We start from the raw sequence: 15,541 nt of genomic DNA on the forward strand, positions 1-15,541 counted from the left end.
TCACAAGGTCAGGAGATCGAGACCATCCTGGCTAACACGGTGAAACCCCGTCTCTACTAAAAAATACAAAAAACCTAGCCGGGCGAGGTGGCAGGCGCCTGTAGTCCCAGCTACTCGGGAGGCTGAGGAAGGAGAATGGCGTAAACCCGGGAGGTGGAGCTTGCAGTAAGCGGAGAACCGGCCACTGCACTCCAGCCTGGGCGACAGAGCAAGACTCCGTCTCAAAAAAAAAAAAAAAAGATCCCTCCCTAACCCTACTGGGTAAACCAGAGGCCTACACGTCCCAACCAACTGCAGGTTTGGATTATTTACTTTGTTATAACTGGGAATCTTCCAGAGCCCTTTATCTTTCTAAAAAGTGCTTCTGATTATTTCAGCATCACTAAATCTTCTCTTAGTCCCATTTCCAAATGCAGTGCTGTGTTTCTAGCAAGCTCCCAGCTGATGCTGATGCTCCATGAACCACACTGTGAGAACCAAGGCTCTAGATGAGTCAGGAACAGGAGGTGGTTAAAGTTCAGCTTAGGGCCTGGAGTGGTGGCTCACACCTGTAATCTCAGCACTTTGGGAAGCCGAGGCAGGTGGATCACCTGAGGTCAGGAGTTCAAGGCCAGCCTGGCCAACATGGCGAAACCCTGTCTCTACTAAAAATACGAAAATTATTTGGGTGTAGTGGCAGGCGCCTGTAGTCCCAGCTACTCGGGAAGCTGAGGCATGAGAATTGCTTGAACCTGGGAGGCAGAGATTGCAGTGAGCCAAGATTGCGCCCCTGCACTCCAGCCTGTTGGACAAGAGTCCGTGTAAAAAAAAAAAAAAAGGCCGGGCGCAGTGGCTCAAGCCTGTAATCCCAGCACTTTGGGAGGCCGAGACGGGCGGATCACGAGGTCAGGAGATCGAGACCATCCTGGCTAACAGGGTGAAACCCCGTCTCTATTAAGAAATACAAAAAACTAGCCGGGCGAGGTGGCGGGTGCCTGTAGTCCCAGCTACTCGGGAGGCTGAGGCCGGAGAATGGCGTGAACCCGGGAGGCGGAGCTTGCAGTGAGCTGAGATCCGGCCACTGCACTCCAGCCTGGGCGACAGAGCGAGAGTCCGTCTCAAAAAAAAAAAAAAAAAAGTTTGACTTAGGGTAATAATAGGTCAGTTACAGAAAAGAGGAAAAATTCATGAGACGTAGCAAAAAAGAAACTACCCAAGACTTGAGAGCAAATAATCTAGTTAGTCCCACATCACAACTTCGGTTGTGATCAATTGGTTACCTCAAATGGCACTGGATTTGGCACCATGTTTTCCTCTAACTGTATTGCTTGGTTTTTCTCCTTTTCTAGCTGAGGAAATGACAGGCAGGGTCAGTGGTCCAAGTTCTCTGTGGGTCTTTTTTCATGTTAATTTTTTGAGATGGAGTCTCACTCTGTTGCCCAGGAGGGAGTGCAGTGGGTTTAAGTGATTCTCCTGCCTCAGCATCCCGAATAGCTGGGACTACAGGGCATGTGCCACCACACCTGGCTGTATTTTTTGTGTGTTTTTAATAGAGACAGGGTTTCACCATATTGGCCAGGCTGGTCTCGAACTCCTGACTTCAAGCAGTCTGCCTGCCTTGCCCTCCCAAAGTGCTGGGATTGCAGGTGTGAGCCACCGTGCCCAGCTGTTTGCATCCAGGGAAAAGTCAGCCAGCACACTCAGGAAGTCAGTGTCACTCAGGGCTTTGTGAGTCACCCCAGTAAGCCAGGCCTCATAGAAATAAAGTGGCCGAGGAAAGGTGAAAGTGTGTTGCACTGGGAGGTAGAACTCCAGGGTCTGAGTCCTGGTTCTGCCCCATTTACTGGATGATCTTGGCTAAGACACATTTTCTCGGAGTCTGTCTATAAAATGGGCTAATACTCAACCTACTGCATGGAGTCACAGCAAGGAGTAAGTGAAATGACAAGGCAGAAGGAAACGCCGAATTTCCATTCAGAGGAATTACTATAGGCCTTAATCTGAATGAAATCTCCCATGAAAACACACAGGCCTGCTAAACAGAAGGGTAAATGTTTTGTTCTTCCGGCTTTAAGCAGTCATAGGAATGTGACAGACATTCCTCTTAGGGAGCGCCTCCTAGGGTTTCCTCATCTGTCTCACACTGAGTGGATGTAACGCTATTTTAATCCTGCTGTGGCCCCCAATTACTAGTACTTGTCCATACCTCCTTGCATTTCTAGCATCTGCTGTGTGGGGTTCTGTTAGGCTTTGGCATTCCCAGGAACTGGGGCTAAAGCTGCAGCTCTCTTTCCCCTCTAGGGATCGATAAAGTTTCACTGCAGAAAGTCTCCACTGCGCTATGCTGACATCTGCCCTGAACCTTCGCCCTACAGCGTTACAGGCTTTAATCAGATTCTGCTGGAAAGACACAGGTTGATCCACATGTGACCTCTTCTGCCTTCACTGGGCTGGGTGATCCTTGGTGCCTTTGTTTCCACAAGGCCTTTTCCTGCCAGCTGCCTTGCCAAAGACATTTAATCAGCACACAGCTGCCAGACTGTTCCCACAGTGCTCCAAATGCACATGAACAACAGTAACGGCTCCAGCCTTCAAGCCAGGGCCCCATGCCCAGTGCATCAGTGGGCCTGGGGCTCCAGGCTACATCAAGCACGGATGGTGTCAGGGCTGGTAGTTAGCAAACCAGGGTTACGAAACATCAGGGCCACGTTTCACTACCTTCACAGATCATGCATTCACATTCCAGCAGCAGTCATGACTGACTGTCACTACAGTGGGGACCACAGTTCCACATAAGCACTTTTGGAAGAAAACAACCAAAGTTGGCCTAAAATTGGCGCTGGAATTTGGGCTGGGGAAAATTTTGTGGTTATTTCCTTTAAAAAGGAACAAAACTTTAGTATTTAATAAGTTGATTTATTTAATGTAATTTCAAACAATTATGAATAATGCAATGTACAGTAGAATCACATCCTGATTTTATTTAGTAACACTGACCAAGTTTAACTCCATATGAAGTGTAAAGCTTGATACCATTTATGTCTATCAACTGTACCAAAAATAAAACATTTAAAAACAACCATCTGAATGTCAAGTTTTTTCTCCATAAAGGACTTGCCACCTTAAGGGCCCCACGTCTGCCTGAAACATGAGCCACATCAATGCCGGTAAAGGCCTGTATAACCTAGTCTGCATCCTGGAAACCTCTTCTGCCTGGGGCCCCCCACACTAGCTGGTCTCCTGAGAGAGGGAGCAGGCAGGTTCTGGGAGTCAAGCACACGTTTGAGCAAGCAGCACAATAATCCATCTTAAGAATCCTCATTCTGGGATGGCTCCACAATTCCTAAACAGCAGTCTGCAAACTCCACAAACAAGGGCTCTTGCATGTAGGCTCTCATGAGCTTTGCTTTGTCTTCCCCCTGATCGAGGTTGACCATCAACTGCCTGAGGTGTGGATTGAGCAATAAGCTTCTTAATGTTGCAGATTCCCCTAAAAATTAACAAGAAAAAAAGCCAATCTGAGTTCAAGTGGGAAAACATGGAGATGGCTGAAAACTGAATAAATATTTCAAGTGTAATAAAACTGTCAGCCAGGCGTGGTGGCTCCTGTCTGTAATACCAGCAAATAGGGAGGTCAAGGTGGGCAAGATCGCTTGAGCTCAGAAGTTCAAGACCAGCCTGGGCAACATGGCGAGATGCCACCTCTATAAAATGAAAGGTGAGATCAGCATATCAAACTATTTCCACATTAAATGCAGTAACAGATACTAGTTCTTGGTATCTTTGTAAATATTGTAACTTCGTGCCACTTCAGCTAAGAAAAAAATGCTTCATCAGCACAATCAAAAAGCTAATAATAGCATTAAGCTGCTGGCATGATTTCCTTCTAGCTACACAAGTTGCCAGTGGTGAAGACAGCTATACGAAATACTCTGATGTCTAGGCATGTGATTCGGCGTGCAGCAGGACCAGTAGCAGGGAACCAACAATAATACCTGCATGGTACTTTACAGTCTATAAAATTGTTCACACTTATTACTAGCTCAGCTCCAAACTCAGTCTAATCATAACCATGAGACTAAGTGCAAAGCATAACCTTTTAACATGATTCTGTGACATGGGAAGAATGAAATTAACACACCATACACATGTAACAATGTTTTAAGGACTGAATAAGCAGTGCTACAAAAATGGCAATACCTGTTTCCCCTTAAATCAAATCATGTGATAACCCGTTTGAGTTAAAGGCTGGACTGTGAACTGAGCACTGGGGATCTGGGAATACAGGTCCCTGCTGTACAAATCGGTATGTGAGAGATAAATTACCATAAAATGTAACAGTGATTTATTACTAGTAAGTCCAAGTTGCTATGGGAAACCAAAAAAGTGCCTAATTCTGAAAGAGACACAAAAGGTCAAGAACAGCTTAGCTGAGCAAAGCAAACTTGAAACAAGCCTTGAAGGAGGAGCAAAATTTTGCCAACCTGCAAGACCAGCAGGATTCCAGGCAGAAGGAATGGTGTGGGCAGGCTGGGAGGTGTGACACCCTTATGTTTACAGAATTATGTTGCTAGATAGTAAGGGCCCTGCATGCCATACTTATTCAAGGATTTAATAACTTTAAAAAAAATCACAATCCTTATAACAGTAAATGTATCTCAACTACTGACAAACAAGCACAGCACAGACTTACCTAAATTCTTTAACAGACTTACCTAAATTCTTTAAATTCTGCAAAGAAACTCTGTCTTCTTCCTCATCACTATTGAGAAAATCAGCTATAGAGTCATCATCATCTAAGGAATACAAAACAGTCAACGGCTCATGACTAAAAAGGAGGCCTGGGCACCAGATTTTAACAACTACTTCAATAGGATAAAAATGTATGCACACACATGTAATAGTGATAGGGGTATTCAAGCAGGTACAGACAAAAATCCTCTTCTCCGGAGTTTGTGACTATACTAACACTCCTTTTTTAGAAGAGGGAGGCTAAGTGAAAGAATTGGTGGTTTTAACAAATGCACCCTAGTGTTCACATCCTTACTTGTATATGTGGTCCTGTGGTCTTTAGGCTTAGACCCTGGCTGTCTAATAACTTATTACCCATCCCCACCTCTACTTGGCTCCAACCCTGTGATGGGCCAATTAACTGGATGCTCTGTAAAAAACAGTCAAGCAGAATCTCCTGTGCTTTCAGCATGGGCAGAAACTGCTGGCATTGCCTGAACCCAACCTGGAAATTTCTCAAAGGGCAAAAATGGGCCATGCCTTTGGAGTGAATGTTCAATACCTCTTTGGTGGCACCAGAGGGGCTGCTTTCAGAGCCTGGCATGGTGCATGACACCCAGGAGGTATTAAAGAACATTTAGATGGCTGGACGGATAGGTCGACAGCCCACTACTGCTATGAGCTCTGAACCCCCAGCAGCAGCGAGATGATCTAGGACAAAGAAAGCCTCCTGCCTGGGCTGAGCTCAGATGAACTGACAGCCCCAGCCAGATTCATGGAGGGAGACCTGCAGCTGTGGGCTAGAGAAGGCTCCTGCCAGCAGGGCCCACCACAAACCCCCAAACCACAGCCATGGCCTTTCTCATCTCTGTCTTCTGCCCATTTTTCTTCTCCTGAATACTGCTTTCAGGCTGTTGCCTCAACATCACCCATGATGACATAGCCCCACTCCTGATGCTCAGGGCTAAGAAAGCTGTTGTTTCCCAACGAAGCTCTTGTTCTGGATTCCCTGACCAGCCCCAGTCTCCCCTTTTCCTTCCTTTCAACTTTTTCTATGTGAAGTCCCTTGTAGATTTGTTTGAAGTCAACCAACCCACCTTTGTTTTCCACAGGCTTTATGGTTTTAGTATGAAGAGCTGATCTTATTTTTTTCTCAACAGGACGAGCTTCAGGGTTGCACTGTTCTGAAAAAGACACAAATCCCAGGCCCACATTACCTCCATTTCAGCAACAAGGCTGCACCTCCCCACCAAGCTAGCATCTAGGTAGGAAGCAAGTGTCTGGGGTAAGGGATGTGGGTGGGTGCCCAGGAATGTGGAAGAAGTGAGAGATCAAAGCAAGAGGGAGGTTAAGGAAAACTGCCAGCAGACTGAGAAAGCAGGGCTCATTCATGCACCCCAAGAACCTGTCCCCATCCTCCCTACCCTGCCGAATCTTACAAGATTCTCACCACAATTAACTGGGGTGTTTGAAATAGCTGCTATAAACCAGATACCAGATGGGATAAAACTAGAGAAAAAACAACCAAAGAACTTACAAAGTCAACAGAAGACCAGCTGTGCTGGCTCACGTCTGTAATCCTAACACTCGGAGGCCAAGGTGGGAGGATCACTTGAGCCCAGGAGTTTCAGACCAGCCTGGGCAACCTAGCAAGACTATGCCTCTACAAAAAATAAAAAAAATCATCCAAGCATGGTGGTGCATGCATGTGGTCTCAGCTACCTGGGAGGCTGAGGCAGGAAGATCACTTAAGCCCAGTATGTCAAGGCTGCAGTGAGCTGTGATTGTGCCACTGCACTCCAGCCTGGGTGACAGAGAATCAACAGAGCATGAAGTCACAGGAAAGGATTCTGAGGACATAAAGGCAGGACCAGATTGTAGAGACTTAAAATGTAGATTTGACAATATGCTACGGAAAGGTTCTGGTCAGGTAGGTGGCAGTTACAACAGCTGCCAGTGACTGAGTGCCAAGCACTGTGCCAGGTACACAGTGAGATACATAGTGGCTCAATGAACCTTTAGAAAGCCCCCATGACATGGAGACTATTAATTCCACTTACAGATGAAAGGATTAAATTTTCTTGTAATAAACTTGTCCATTGGTGTCCACAGCTAGTAAGTAGCAGAGGCAGATTTTAGAATCCAGGTCTAACTTTACAGCTGTGCTATACGTGTAAGGAACACACCAGGAGGGACTGGAGAAGAGGTGAATTTTCTGAGTTGTACCTGATCCCAAAATACATTTGTGTCTAAGGGGCTCAAAAAGAGGCTGGAGCTAAAGATTTGGATGTCAGCAAGAAAAAAAAAAAAAAAGTTTAAAGTAAAAGAGAGACCACCTACCTAGGAATAAAAGTCAAGGACCAAATTTCAAGGGAGAGATCTAGCAAAAGGGAGGACTGGGCACAGTGGTTCCTGCCTGTAATCCCAGCAATTTGGGAGGTCGAGGCAGGAGGACTGCTTAAGCCCAGGAGTCCAAGACCAGCCTGGGCAACACAGTGAGATCCTGTCTCTACGAAAAATGGATAAAGTTTGTCTTCGTTACTCAGGAGGCTAAGGTGGGAAGGCCACTTGGGCCCAAGAGGCCAAGGGTGCAATGAGCTATGATCACGCCACTGCACTCCATCCTGGGCAAAAGAGCAAGACCCTGTCTCAAAAAGAAGAAACAAGGAGAATCTACAGCTATGCCACCCTGAATGCACCCTATCTCATCTGACCTCAGAGGCTAGAACAGGGTCAGGCCTGGTTAGGACTTCAAAGGGAGAAAGGGAGGAAAGAATACCACAGAGCGGTATCTTCCCAGCCTCCAAAGGAGAATATCAAGAAAGAAAAAGCCAAACACAGCAGATATTCATACTAATCAAGAAAGATGACAGGCTAGACACGGGTAGCTCACGTCTGTAATCCCAACGCTTTGGGAGGCCAAAGTGGAAGGATCACTTGAGCCCAGGAATTCAAGACCAGCCCAGGCAATACAGTGAGACTTCATCTCCACAAAAATTAAAATTAAAAATAAATAAGCCAGGCATAGTGGCGCATGCCTGTAGTCCCAACTACTTGGGAGGCTGAGGTAGGAAGATTGCCTGTGCCCAGGAAGTCAAGGCTATAGTGAGCACCACTGCACTCCAGCCTGGGTGACAGAGCAAGACTGTTGCAAAAAAATAAAAATAAAAAGACAAATGAAAAGTGTACAACAGATGTAGCTATTAGAAATTTCTGATAAAAAAATTATTCTTTATTAAATACCACTTTAACACTGCCTATAGTAGCAACAAAGGCAAAATTAATGTAAATATCCACCAATAAGAAAAATAAATATTAAAATGACCATACTACCCAAAGTAATCTACAGAGTCAATACAATCCCTATCAAAATACCAACGATACTGTTCACAGAAACTAAAAAAAAAAAAATTCTAAAATTAATATGGAACCACAGAAGATCCCCAAGAGCCAAAGCAATCCTGAGCAAACAGAACAAGGCTGGAGGCATCACCACTACTTGGCCTCGAAATATACTACAAAGCTATAATATCTAAAACAGCATGGTACTAGCATAAAAATAGACACATAGATCAATGGAACAGAATAGAGAACCCAGATATAAATTCACACATTTACAGCCAACTGACTTTTCACAAAGGCACCAAGAGCATATACTGGGAAAAAAGCACTCTTCAATAAATAGTACTGGAAAAATAGGATAACTGTAAGGATAACCATATGCAGAAGAATGAAACTAGATCCTTATCTGTCACCATATATAAACATCAAAGTGGATTAAAGACCTAAATGTAAGACCTGAAACTATGAAACTACAAGAAAACACAGGGGAAATGCTTCAGGACTTTGGTCTAGGCAAAGATCTTATGACTAAAATCTCAAAAACACAGGCAACAAAAGCAAAACTAGGCAAACAGAATTCTGTTACACAAAAAAGCTTCTGTACATCAAAGGAAACAACAGAGTGAAGAGACAACCTATAGGATGGGAGAAAATATTTGCAAAATATTCACTTGACAAACGGTTAATATCTAGAATACACAAGGAGCTCAACAGCAAAAAAAAAAAAAAAAAAAATTTTAAGTGGACAAATGGGCTGGGCGTGGTGGCTTACACCTGTAATCCCAGCCCTTTGGGAGGCCAAGGCAGGTCGATCACCTGAGGTCAAGCGTTCAAGACCAGCCTGGCCAACATGGTGAAACCTCGTCTCTACTAAAAATACAAAAATCAGCCAGGAATAGTGGCAGGCACCTGTAATCCCAGCTACTCTGGAGGCTGAGACAGGAGAATCGCCTGAACCCCGGGAAGCGGAGGTTGCAGTAAGCAGAAATTGTGCCACTGTACTCCAGCCTGGGCGACAAGAGTGAGACTCTGTCTCAAAAAAAATAAAAGTGGACAAATGGCCCGAACAGATACTTCTCAAAAGACGACATACAAATGGCCACAAGTACATGAAAAAATGTTCAATATCACTAATCATTAGGGACATGCAAGTCAAGACCACAATGAGATATCATCTCACCAAAGTAAGAATGGCTATTATCAAAAAGAAAAAAAATAACATGTTGGCAAAGATGTGGAGAAAAGGGAACTCCTATACACTGCACTGTTATTGGGAATGTAAATTGGTATAGTCATTATGGAAAACAGCATGGAGGTTCCTAAAAAAACTACGAATAGAACTACCATTTGATCCAAAAATCCCACTACTGCGTATATATCCAAAGGAAATTAAATCAGTCCGCCGAAGAGATACCTGCACTCCCGCGTTTACTGCTAGTCCCAACAGTCAAGATATGGAATCAACCTAAGGATCCACCAACAGATGGATAAAGAAATGTGGTACATATACACACTGGATATTAGCCATAAAAAACCATGAAATCCTGTCACTTGCAGCAACGTGGATAAGACCAGATGGCATCGTGTTAAGTGAAATAAGCCAGGCACAGAAAGATGTTCTTGTTAACATGTGGATGCTAAGCAAGTTGATTTCACAGAAGTAGAGAGTAGAATAGTGGTAACTAGAGGCTGGAAAGAGTAGAGGGTAGGGGGCTAGGGAGAAGTTGGCTAATCGATATAAAATTACAGCCAGATAGGAGGAGTAAGTTCTAGTGTTACACAGCACCTTAGTGTGGCCATGCTGGCAACAATTTATACTTTCAAATAGCTGAAGAGAAGATTGTGAATGTTCCCAACATGAAGAAATAATGATTATTTGGGGTGATGAACATGCTAACTACCCTATTTGATCCTTACACATTGTATACAGGTATTGAAATATCACATTGTAACTCAAATTGTGTGCAATTATGTGTCAACTAAAAACAAATATTAAAAAGAAAAATCTACCAACAGGAAGCTTTATATAAATAATGGTCGTATCAACTATATAATGAGTCCTTTAAATCAGTGAGCTAGAACTTGTATGCACTAGTTTTTGTTTTTAATTTTTTTAATTTTTACTTTTTTTGAGACGGAGTCTCACTCTGTTGCCCAGGATGGAGTGCAGTGATGCAGTCTCGGCTCACTGCAACCTTCGTCTCCATGGTTTAAGCAATTCTCCTGCCTCAGTCTCTTGAGTAGCTGGGATCACAGGCGCGCGCCTCCACACCCAGCTCATTTTTCTATTTTTAGTATAGATGTGGTTTAATCATGTTGGCCAGGCTGGTGTCAAACTCCTGACCTCAGGTGATCCACCCACCTTGGCCTCCCAAAGTGCTGGGATTACAGGCGTGAGCCATTGCGCTCGGCCTGTATGCACTACGTTTTGAAAAGTGCCCAACATATAAAATCAAATGAGGATGTTCAGTACAGTCTCACTGCTGAGATTCTAAAAGCTAAAAAAAAAGTTCGATATATTGGTACAAGAGTGGAAATAAGCTGAAAGAATCTACGTCAAACTTGTTTTTTGTTTGTCTGTTTTGAGACAGAGTCTTGCTGTCTCCCAGTCTGGAATGCAGTGGTGCGATCTTGGCTCACTGCAGCCTCCTCTTTGCGGGCTCAAGCGATCTTCCCACCTCTGTCTCCTGAGTAGCTGGGACCACTGGCGCCGACCGCCACGCCTGGCTTTTTTTGTTTGTTTATACAGACAGGGTTTCACCATGTTGCCCAGGCTGGTCTCAAACTACTGAGCTCAAGTGAACCGCACACCTCAGCCTCCCAAAGTGCTGGGATTATAGGCGTGACCCACCGCGCCCCGCCTACATCAAACTTTTTTTTTTTTTTTTTTTTCAGACTGAGTCTCGCTCTGTCGCCTAGGCTGGAGTGCAGTGGTGCAATCTTGGCTCACTGCAACCTCCACCTCCCGGGTTCAAGCGATTCTCCTGCCTCAGCCTCCTGAGTAGCTGGCGCGCGCCACCATGCCCGGCTAATTTTTGTATTTTTAGTGGAGACGGGTTTTCACCATGTTGGCCAGGCTGGTCTCGAACTCCTGGGCTCAAGTGATCCACCCGCCTTGGCCTCTCAAAGTGCTGGGATCACAGGCGTGAGCCACCGTGCCCGGCCAGGTCACTTCTTTTTAACGGTACAAAAGTGTGTTCACATACACAGAACTTAGTTGGTTCTTTTTTTCTCTTAACAAGTCAAGGATTTCTCCTTGCGTTGTACATGGACTTACCTCTTTGTTTCTAACAAGACATTATTTACACGAGTGAAAATATTGTTAAACTTGCGCAGTTTCAGCCAAAATGGTAAGGGGCTACACCAGAATACTGAGAAAGAAACTGCTAGGGTAGACCTCGGTGGGAAAAGCAATCGGTAACTATTTCTAAGTAAGAAGAGTAGCACGCAGGAGAGGCGGGGTAGAAGAAAGGCTACTGACTGTTCAAAACCGTGAGAGCGATTACAGAGAGGGACAACAGAGGGAACTGTCCGACACACAGGGAGAGGCCTATGACACCAGGGACCAAGTCAGAGGAAGCGAGGTTCCTGCAGAACCCACGGAGACCCGAGGCGGAGAAAGAAGCGCAGCCCAAGGGTCCACGCCCCCAAGACGGAGGCTGGACGTGGGGGCTACCCCGCGCGAGGAGGGCGCCGAGGGCTGGTGGGGATGGGGACTCACCTTTGTGCTTCCGGAAGCAGGCTACAGAGCAGCTGTAACAACAGAAGCCACAGGCCGCGTCAGCCCCGAGGGCCCGCGGCCCCTCCAGCAGCCCGCCGGCTGCCGCCCGGCCTCCCGCCCTCCCGCCGTGGCCGGATACCCGCACCCCCAGACCCCGCGACCTCCCCGCTCACTAGGGCACGCGGCAGGCCGGACAGCGGTATTTGGGCTTCTCCAAGCAGATCACGCAGACGACGGTGCTACACCTGAGCGACGCCATGGTCTTGGGGAAGGAGACTGCTTCCCGCGCCGCCGCGCGCGCCTCTCACGCAGCCGCGCCCGCGTGCACGCCCCTTTTCGTTTCCTAAACGAGGACCAATCAGCACTCAGCAGGCAGGCAAAAGCAATGGACCGACCTGCTCACTGTTCCAGTCCTCATAAGTAGAGCGTCGATATACTCGATGTGCATCTAGTAGCTGCTTCCCAGTTTTCCTTGATCAGATCACAGCGTCGAAGAACTTGTGTAGCCCTGTCCCTGTCCCTGTGCGGCCGTGTGGCTTGGACCAAGTCATCGACACTGTCCAGGTGTGTTGCCCCGCATGTAAAAAAGAAAACAATGCATGGGAGTAAACGTCCTTTACTTTCTGGCTTGGACTTCCTGAATCTTGCAGGGACATTGGAGTTCGTCCGCCCATCTCATCTGCTTATTCTTGGCAAAGGACGAGTCCAGACACTGGGCGAACCAGAATCGGTTGGATCACGCAGTAGACAGGAACCTGCCCTTCCCAACCTAGGCCATTTTTCGCTGGGGAAAGAAAGATGAGCCTGACCACTGGCAAATGTTTGAGCTCCAACTGTGAGCCCTTCAGTGCTGGGGACCCCCCGGGATCTTCTAATGAAGAAGTCCTCTCTGTCCTCTGGGAACTTAATGCTTAGAGTGAAAGTAGGACAGGGAAACGGGGAGGAAAGAGACTCACTCTTAGAGTCCTGCCCTCGCTACCCTGCACCTGCACGCCCCTGAGAGTGAGTGCTTCTTAAATTTTGCACTCTAGGCTCCTCACACCTCCCCCTAGTCCCGGAAGCTAATGACCAGGAAGCAGGCCAGTGACCACTGGCCCCAAGACGGGGATCCCAGACAGATGAGTCTGGACAGATGGGCTATGATGGGACTTGAATGCCACCACAAACTTTAGGTTTAGACAAAGTCATGTGTTTTTTTTGTTTGTTTTTTGTTTTTTTTTTTTTTAAGGAAATTTGCTTGCAGCTAGGCATGGCCCAGCCTTACCTTGGCTCCCATCCTACCTGCACTGGGCCCTCCCAGGGCCATAAATTGCCCTCACCCCCAAGTGCCTCCTCTTCTGTGTTGGCTGTTCAGCCTTCAGAGTCCCTCTTCAATAAAGGTGTCTGCAGGGATGTATCTGCAAAATCCAAGGCAGTGGTTTGAACCTTGGCTCAACCCCCTCCCTGGCTGTGTGACCTGGTGGGGTTGGTTACCTGCTCTGGGCTCCCTTATCTATTAAAGTGGATGTTTGGGCCTACTTTCCTGAGCTGTTGTAAAGCACAGAGGAGACCATGTGCAAAAAGTTTTGTAATCTGAAGTGCTACATGATATCTAGAAAGAGTCTTAACTCTCATGGATCTCCATCTGGACTGCATGAACGAAGGTCTCAGGCACCAAGCCACACCCCTCCAAAACAGTTCTGCCATCTGCTTCTTGAGTGGGAAGTGAGTAATGATCCTTCCTTTGGGCATGGCAACCCAGTCCAGTCCTCAGTGCTGAAGCTGCTGGGCCCTCTATCCACCTGCATGTCCTACTTGCAGCTGCCCCAACCTCCAACCTCTGCCTGGGACCCAGCCTAGAATCCAAAACCGGTCCACACAGGCCTAGTAACTCGCAGCGCTCTCTTATTGTTCAACAGTTATACCACTGATGATTTGAACTTGAAGCATCCCAGAAAGTCCAGAGAAGTCCTGGGAAGGCCAGAGAAGGCCAGTGACTTGTCCAGGGCCATATGTAAATCCTGTGCCAAATCCTGGTGCGGGCATGGTCGCACCAGCCTGTAGTCCCAGCTACTTGGAAGGTTGAGGCAGGAGTTCAAGACTGCAGTGAGCTATGATTGTGCCACTGCGTTCCAGCCTGGGTGACAGAGAGAGAGACCCTGTCTTAAAGAAGAAAAATTTAGGCCAGGCGCAGTGGCTCACACCTGTGATCCCAGCACTTTGGGTGGTCAAGGCAGGCAGATCACTTGAGGCCAGGAGTTCAAGACCAGCCTGGCCAACATAGCGAAACCTTGTCTCTACTAAAAACAGAAAAAATTAACTGGGTGTGGTGGTGCATGCCTGTAATCCCAACTACAAGGGAGGCTGAGGCACAAGGATCGCCGGAATTCGAGAGGCAGAGATTGTAGTGAGCCAAGATCATGCCACTGCATTCCAGCCTGGGTGAGAGAGCAAGACTCTGTCTCTAAAAATTTAAAAAAAAAAAAAAAAAAAAAAAATTAATTTAATTTAAAATCGTGTGCCCAGCCAGGTAAGGTGGCTCATGCCAGTAATCCTAGCACTTTGGGAGGCGAAGGTGGGCACATGACTTGAGCCCAGGAGTTCAAGACCAGCCTGGGCAACATGATGAAAACCTGTCTCTACCCAAAAAGATACAAAAATTAGTGGGGGGCAGTGGCATGAGCCTGTAATCCCACCTACTGGGGAGGCTGAGGTGGGAGAATCGCTTGAGCCCAGGAGGCAGAGGTTGCAGTGAGTGGAGATCATGCCACTGCACTCCAGCCTGGGCGACAGAGCAAGACTGTGTCTCAAAAAAAAATTTTTTTTAAATTTAATTAAATTAAACTTAAAATCCTGTGCCCAGCCAGGTAAGGTGGCTCACGCCAGTAATCCTAGCACTTTGGGAGGCCGAGGCAGGCACATGGCTTGAGCCCAGGAGTTCAGAACCAGCCTGGGCAACATGGCAAAAACCCATCTCTACCCAAAAAGATACAAAAATTAGCGGGGGGCGGTGGCATGAGTCTGTAATCCCAGCTACTGGGGAGGCTGAGGTGGGAGAATCGCTTGAGCCCAGGAGGCAGAGGTTACAGTGAGTGGAGATCATGCCCATGCACTCCAGCCTGGGCAACAGAGCAGGATCTTGTCTCAAAAGGAAGAGAAAGAGAGAGAGAGAAAAAAAAGATCCTGTGCACTGTCTGACATGGGTAGAAGTTTGCCCACTGTGGAGGACATCACCACTGCTGCTTGATTTGTCCTGTGATGTGTGTACCGAGGCTGAGTCCAGAGACAATCCTAACCATTTTCAGGGGCTCAATCCCTCCCACCCACATCCAAACCACGCTGACCTGCGAGTGGAGAGATGATGACTCCAGCAAAAAGAAAAAAAAAAGAAAAAGAAAATTCGGCCGGGCGCGGTGGCTCACGCCTGTAATCCCAGCACTTTGGGAGGCCAAGGCGGACAGATCGCCAGGTCAGGAGATCGAGACCATCCTGGCCAACATGGTGAACCCCGTCTCTACTAAAGTACAAAAATTTAGCCGGGCGTGGTGGGGGGCGCCTGCAGTCCCAGCTACTCGGGAGTCTGAGGCAGGGGAATCGCCTGAACCCGGGAGGCGGAGGTTGCAATGAGCCCAGATCGCGCCACTGCATTCCAGCCTGGTGACAGAGCAAGATTCCATCTCAAAAAGAAAAGAAAAGAAAATTTCTGGAATCCCTCCCATGCACATCCAAGCAGGGAAGAGGCCCCTCCTCCACTCTGGACATCTGGATGCCCCCAGCTTTCCCCGACCT

At 47.0% G+C, this 15,541-nt stretch overlaps 2 protein-coding genes across 6 annotated transcripts in view; one reads left to right on the forward strand and one right to left on the reverse strand.

Annotated features, from left to right (window-relative positions):
* Positions 1-3,054, forward strand: part of MYO19 (myosin XIX) — a 52,837-nt gene extending 49,783 nt beyond the window's left edge. The window contains 2 exon segments of the mRNA XM_025361264.1: positions 2,281-2,400; positions 2,403-3,054. Coding sequence (XP_025217049.1) covers positions 2,281-2,400; positions 2,403-2,558 — 276 coding nt within the window. The 3' untranslated portion in view covers positions 2,559-3,054.
* Positions 260-12,114, reverse strand: ZNHIT3 (zinc finger HIT-type containing 3). 5 transcript variants are annotated; one of them, XM_025361270.1, is made up of 6 exons: positions 11,947-12,095; positions 11,774-11,805; positions 5,808-5,894; positions 4,695-4,775; positions 1,073-1,096; positions 260-781 (listed from the first exon to the last, which is right to left on the reverse strand). In XM_025361270.1, the coding sequence occupies exons 1-6, from the start codon at positions 12,030-12,032 to the stop codon at positions 696-698; spliced, it is 396 nt and encodes a 131-aa protein (XP_025217055.1). In that variant the 5' UTR covers positions 12,033-12,095; the 3' UTR covers positions 260-695. The 5 variants fall into 5 exon arrangements, with proteins under 5 accessions (XP_025217055.1, XP_025217056.1, XP_025217054.1 ...); XM_025361271.1 differs by lacking the exon at positions 260-781 and having other exon boundaries at positions 987-1,096; XM_025361269.1 differs by lacking the exons at positions 260-781; positions 1,073-1,096 and adding an exon at positions 2,875-3,469 and having other exon boundaries at positions 11,947-12,114.
* Between the last annotated feature and the right edge of the window lie 3,427 nt (positions 12,115-15,541).

This window comes from Theropithecus gelada, chromosome 16, assembly GCF_003255815.1.
Source record: "Theropithecus gelada isolate Dixy chromosome 16, Tgel_1.0, whole genome shotgun sequence".
Lineage (NCBI taxonomy): Eukaryota > Metazoa > Chordata > Mammalia > Primates > Cercopithecidae > Theropithecus > Theropithecus gelada.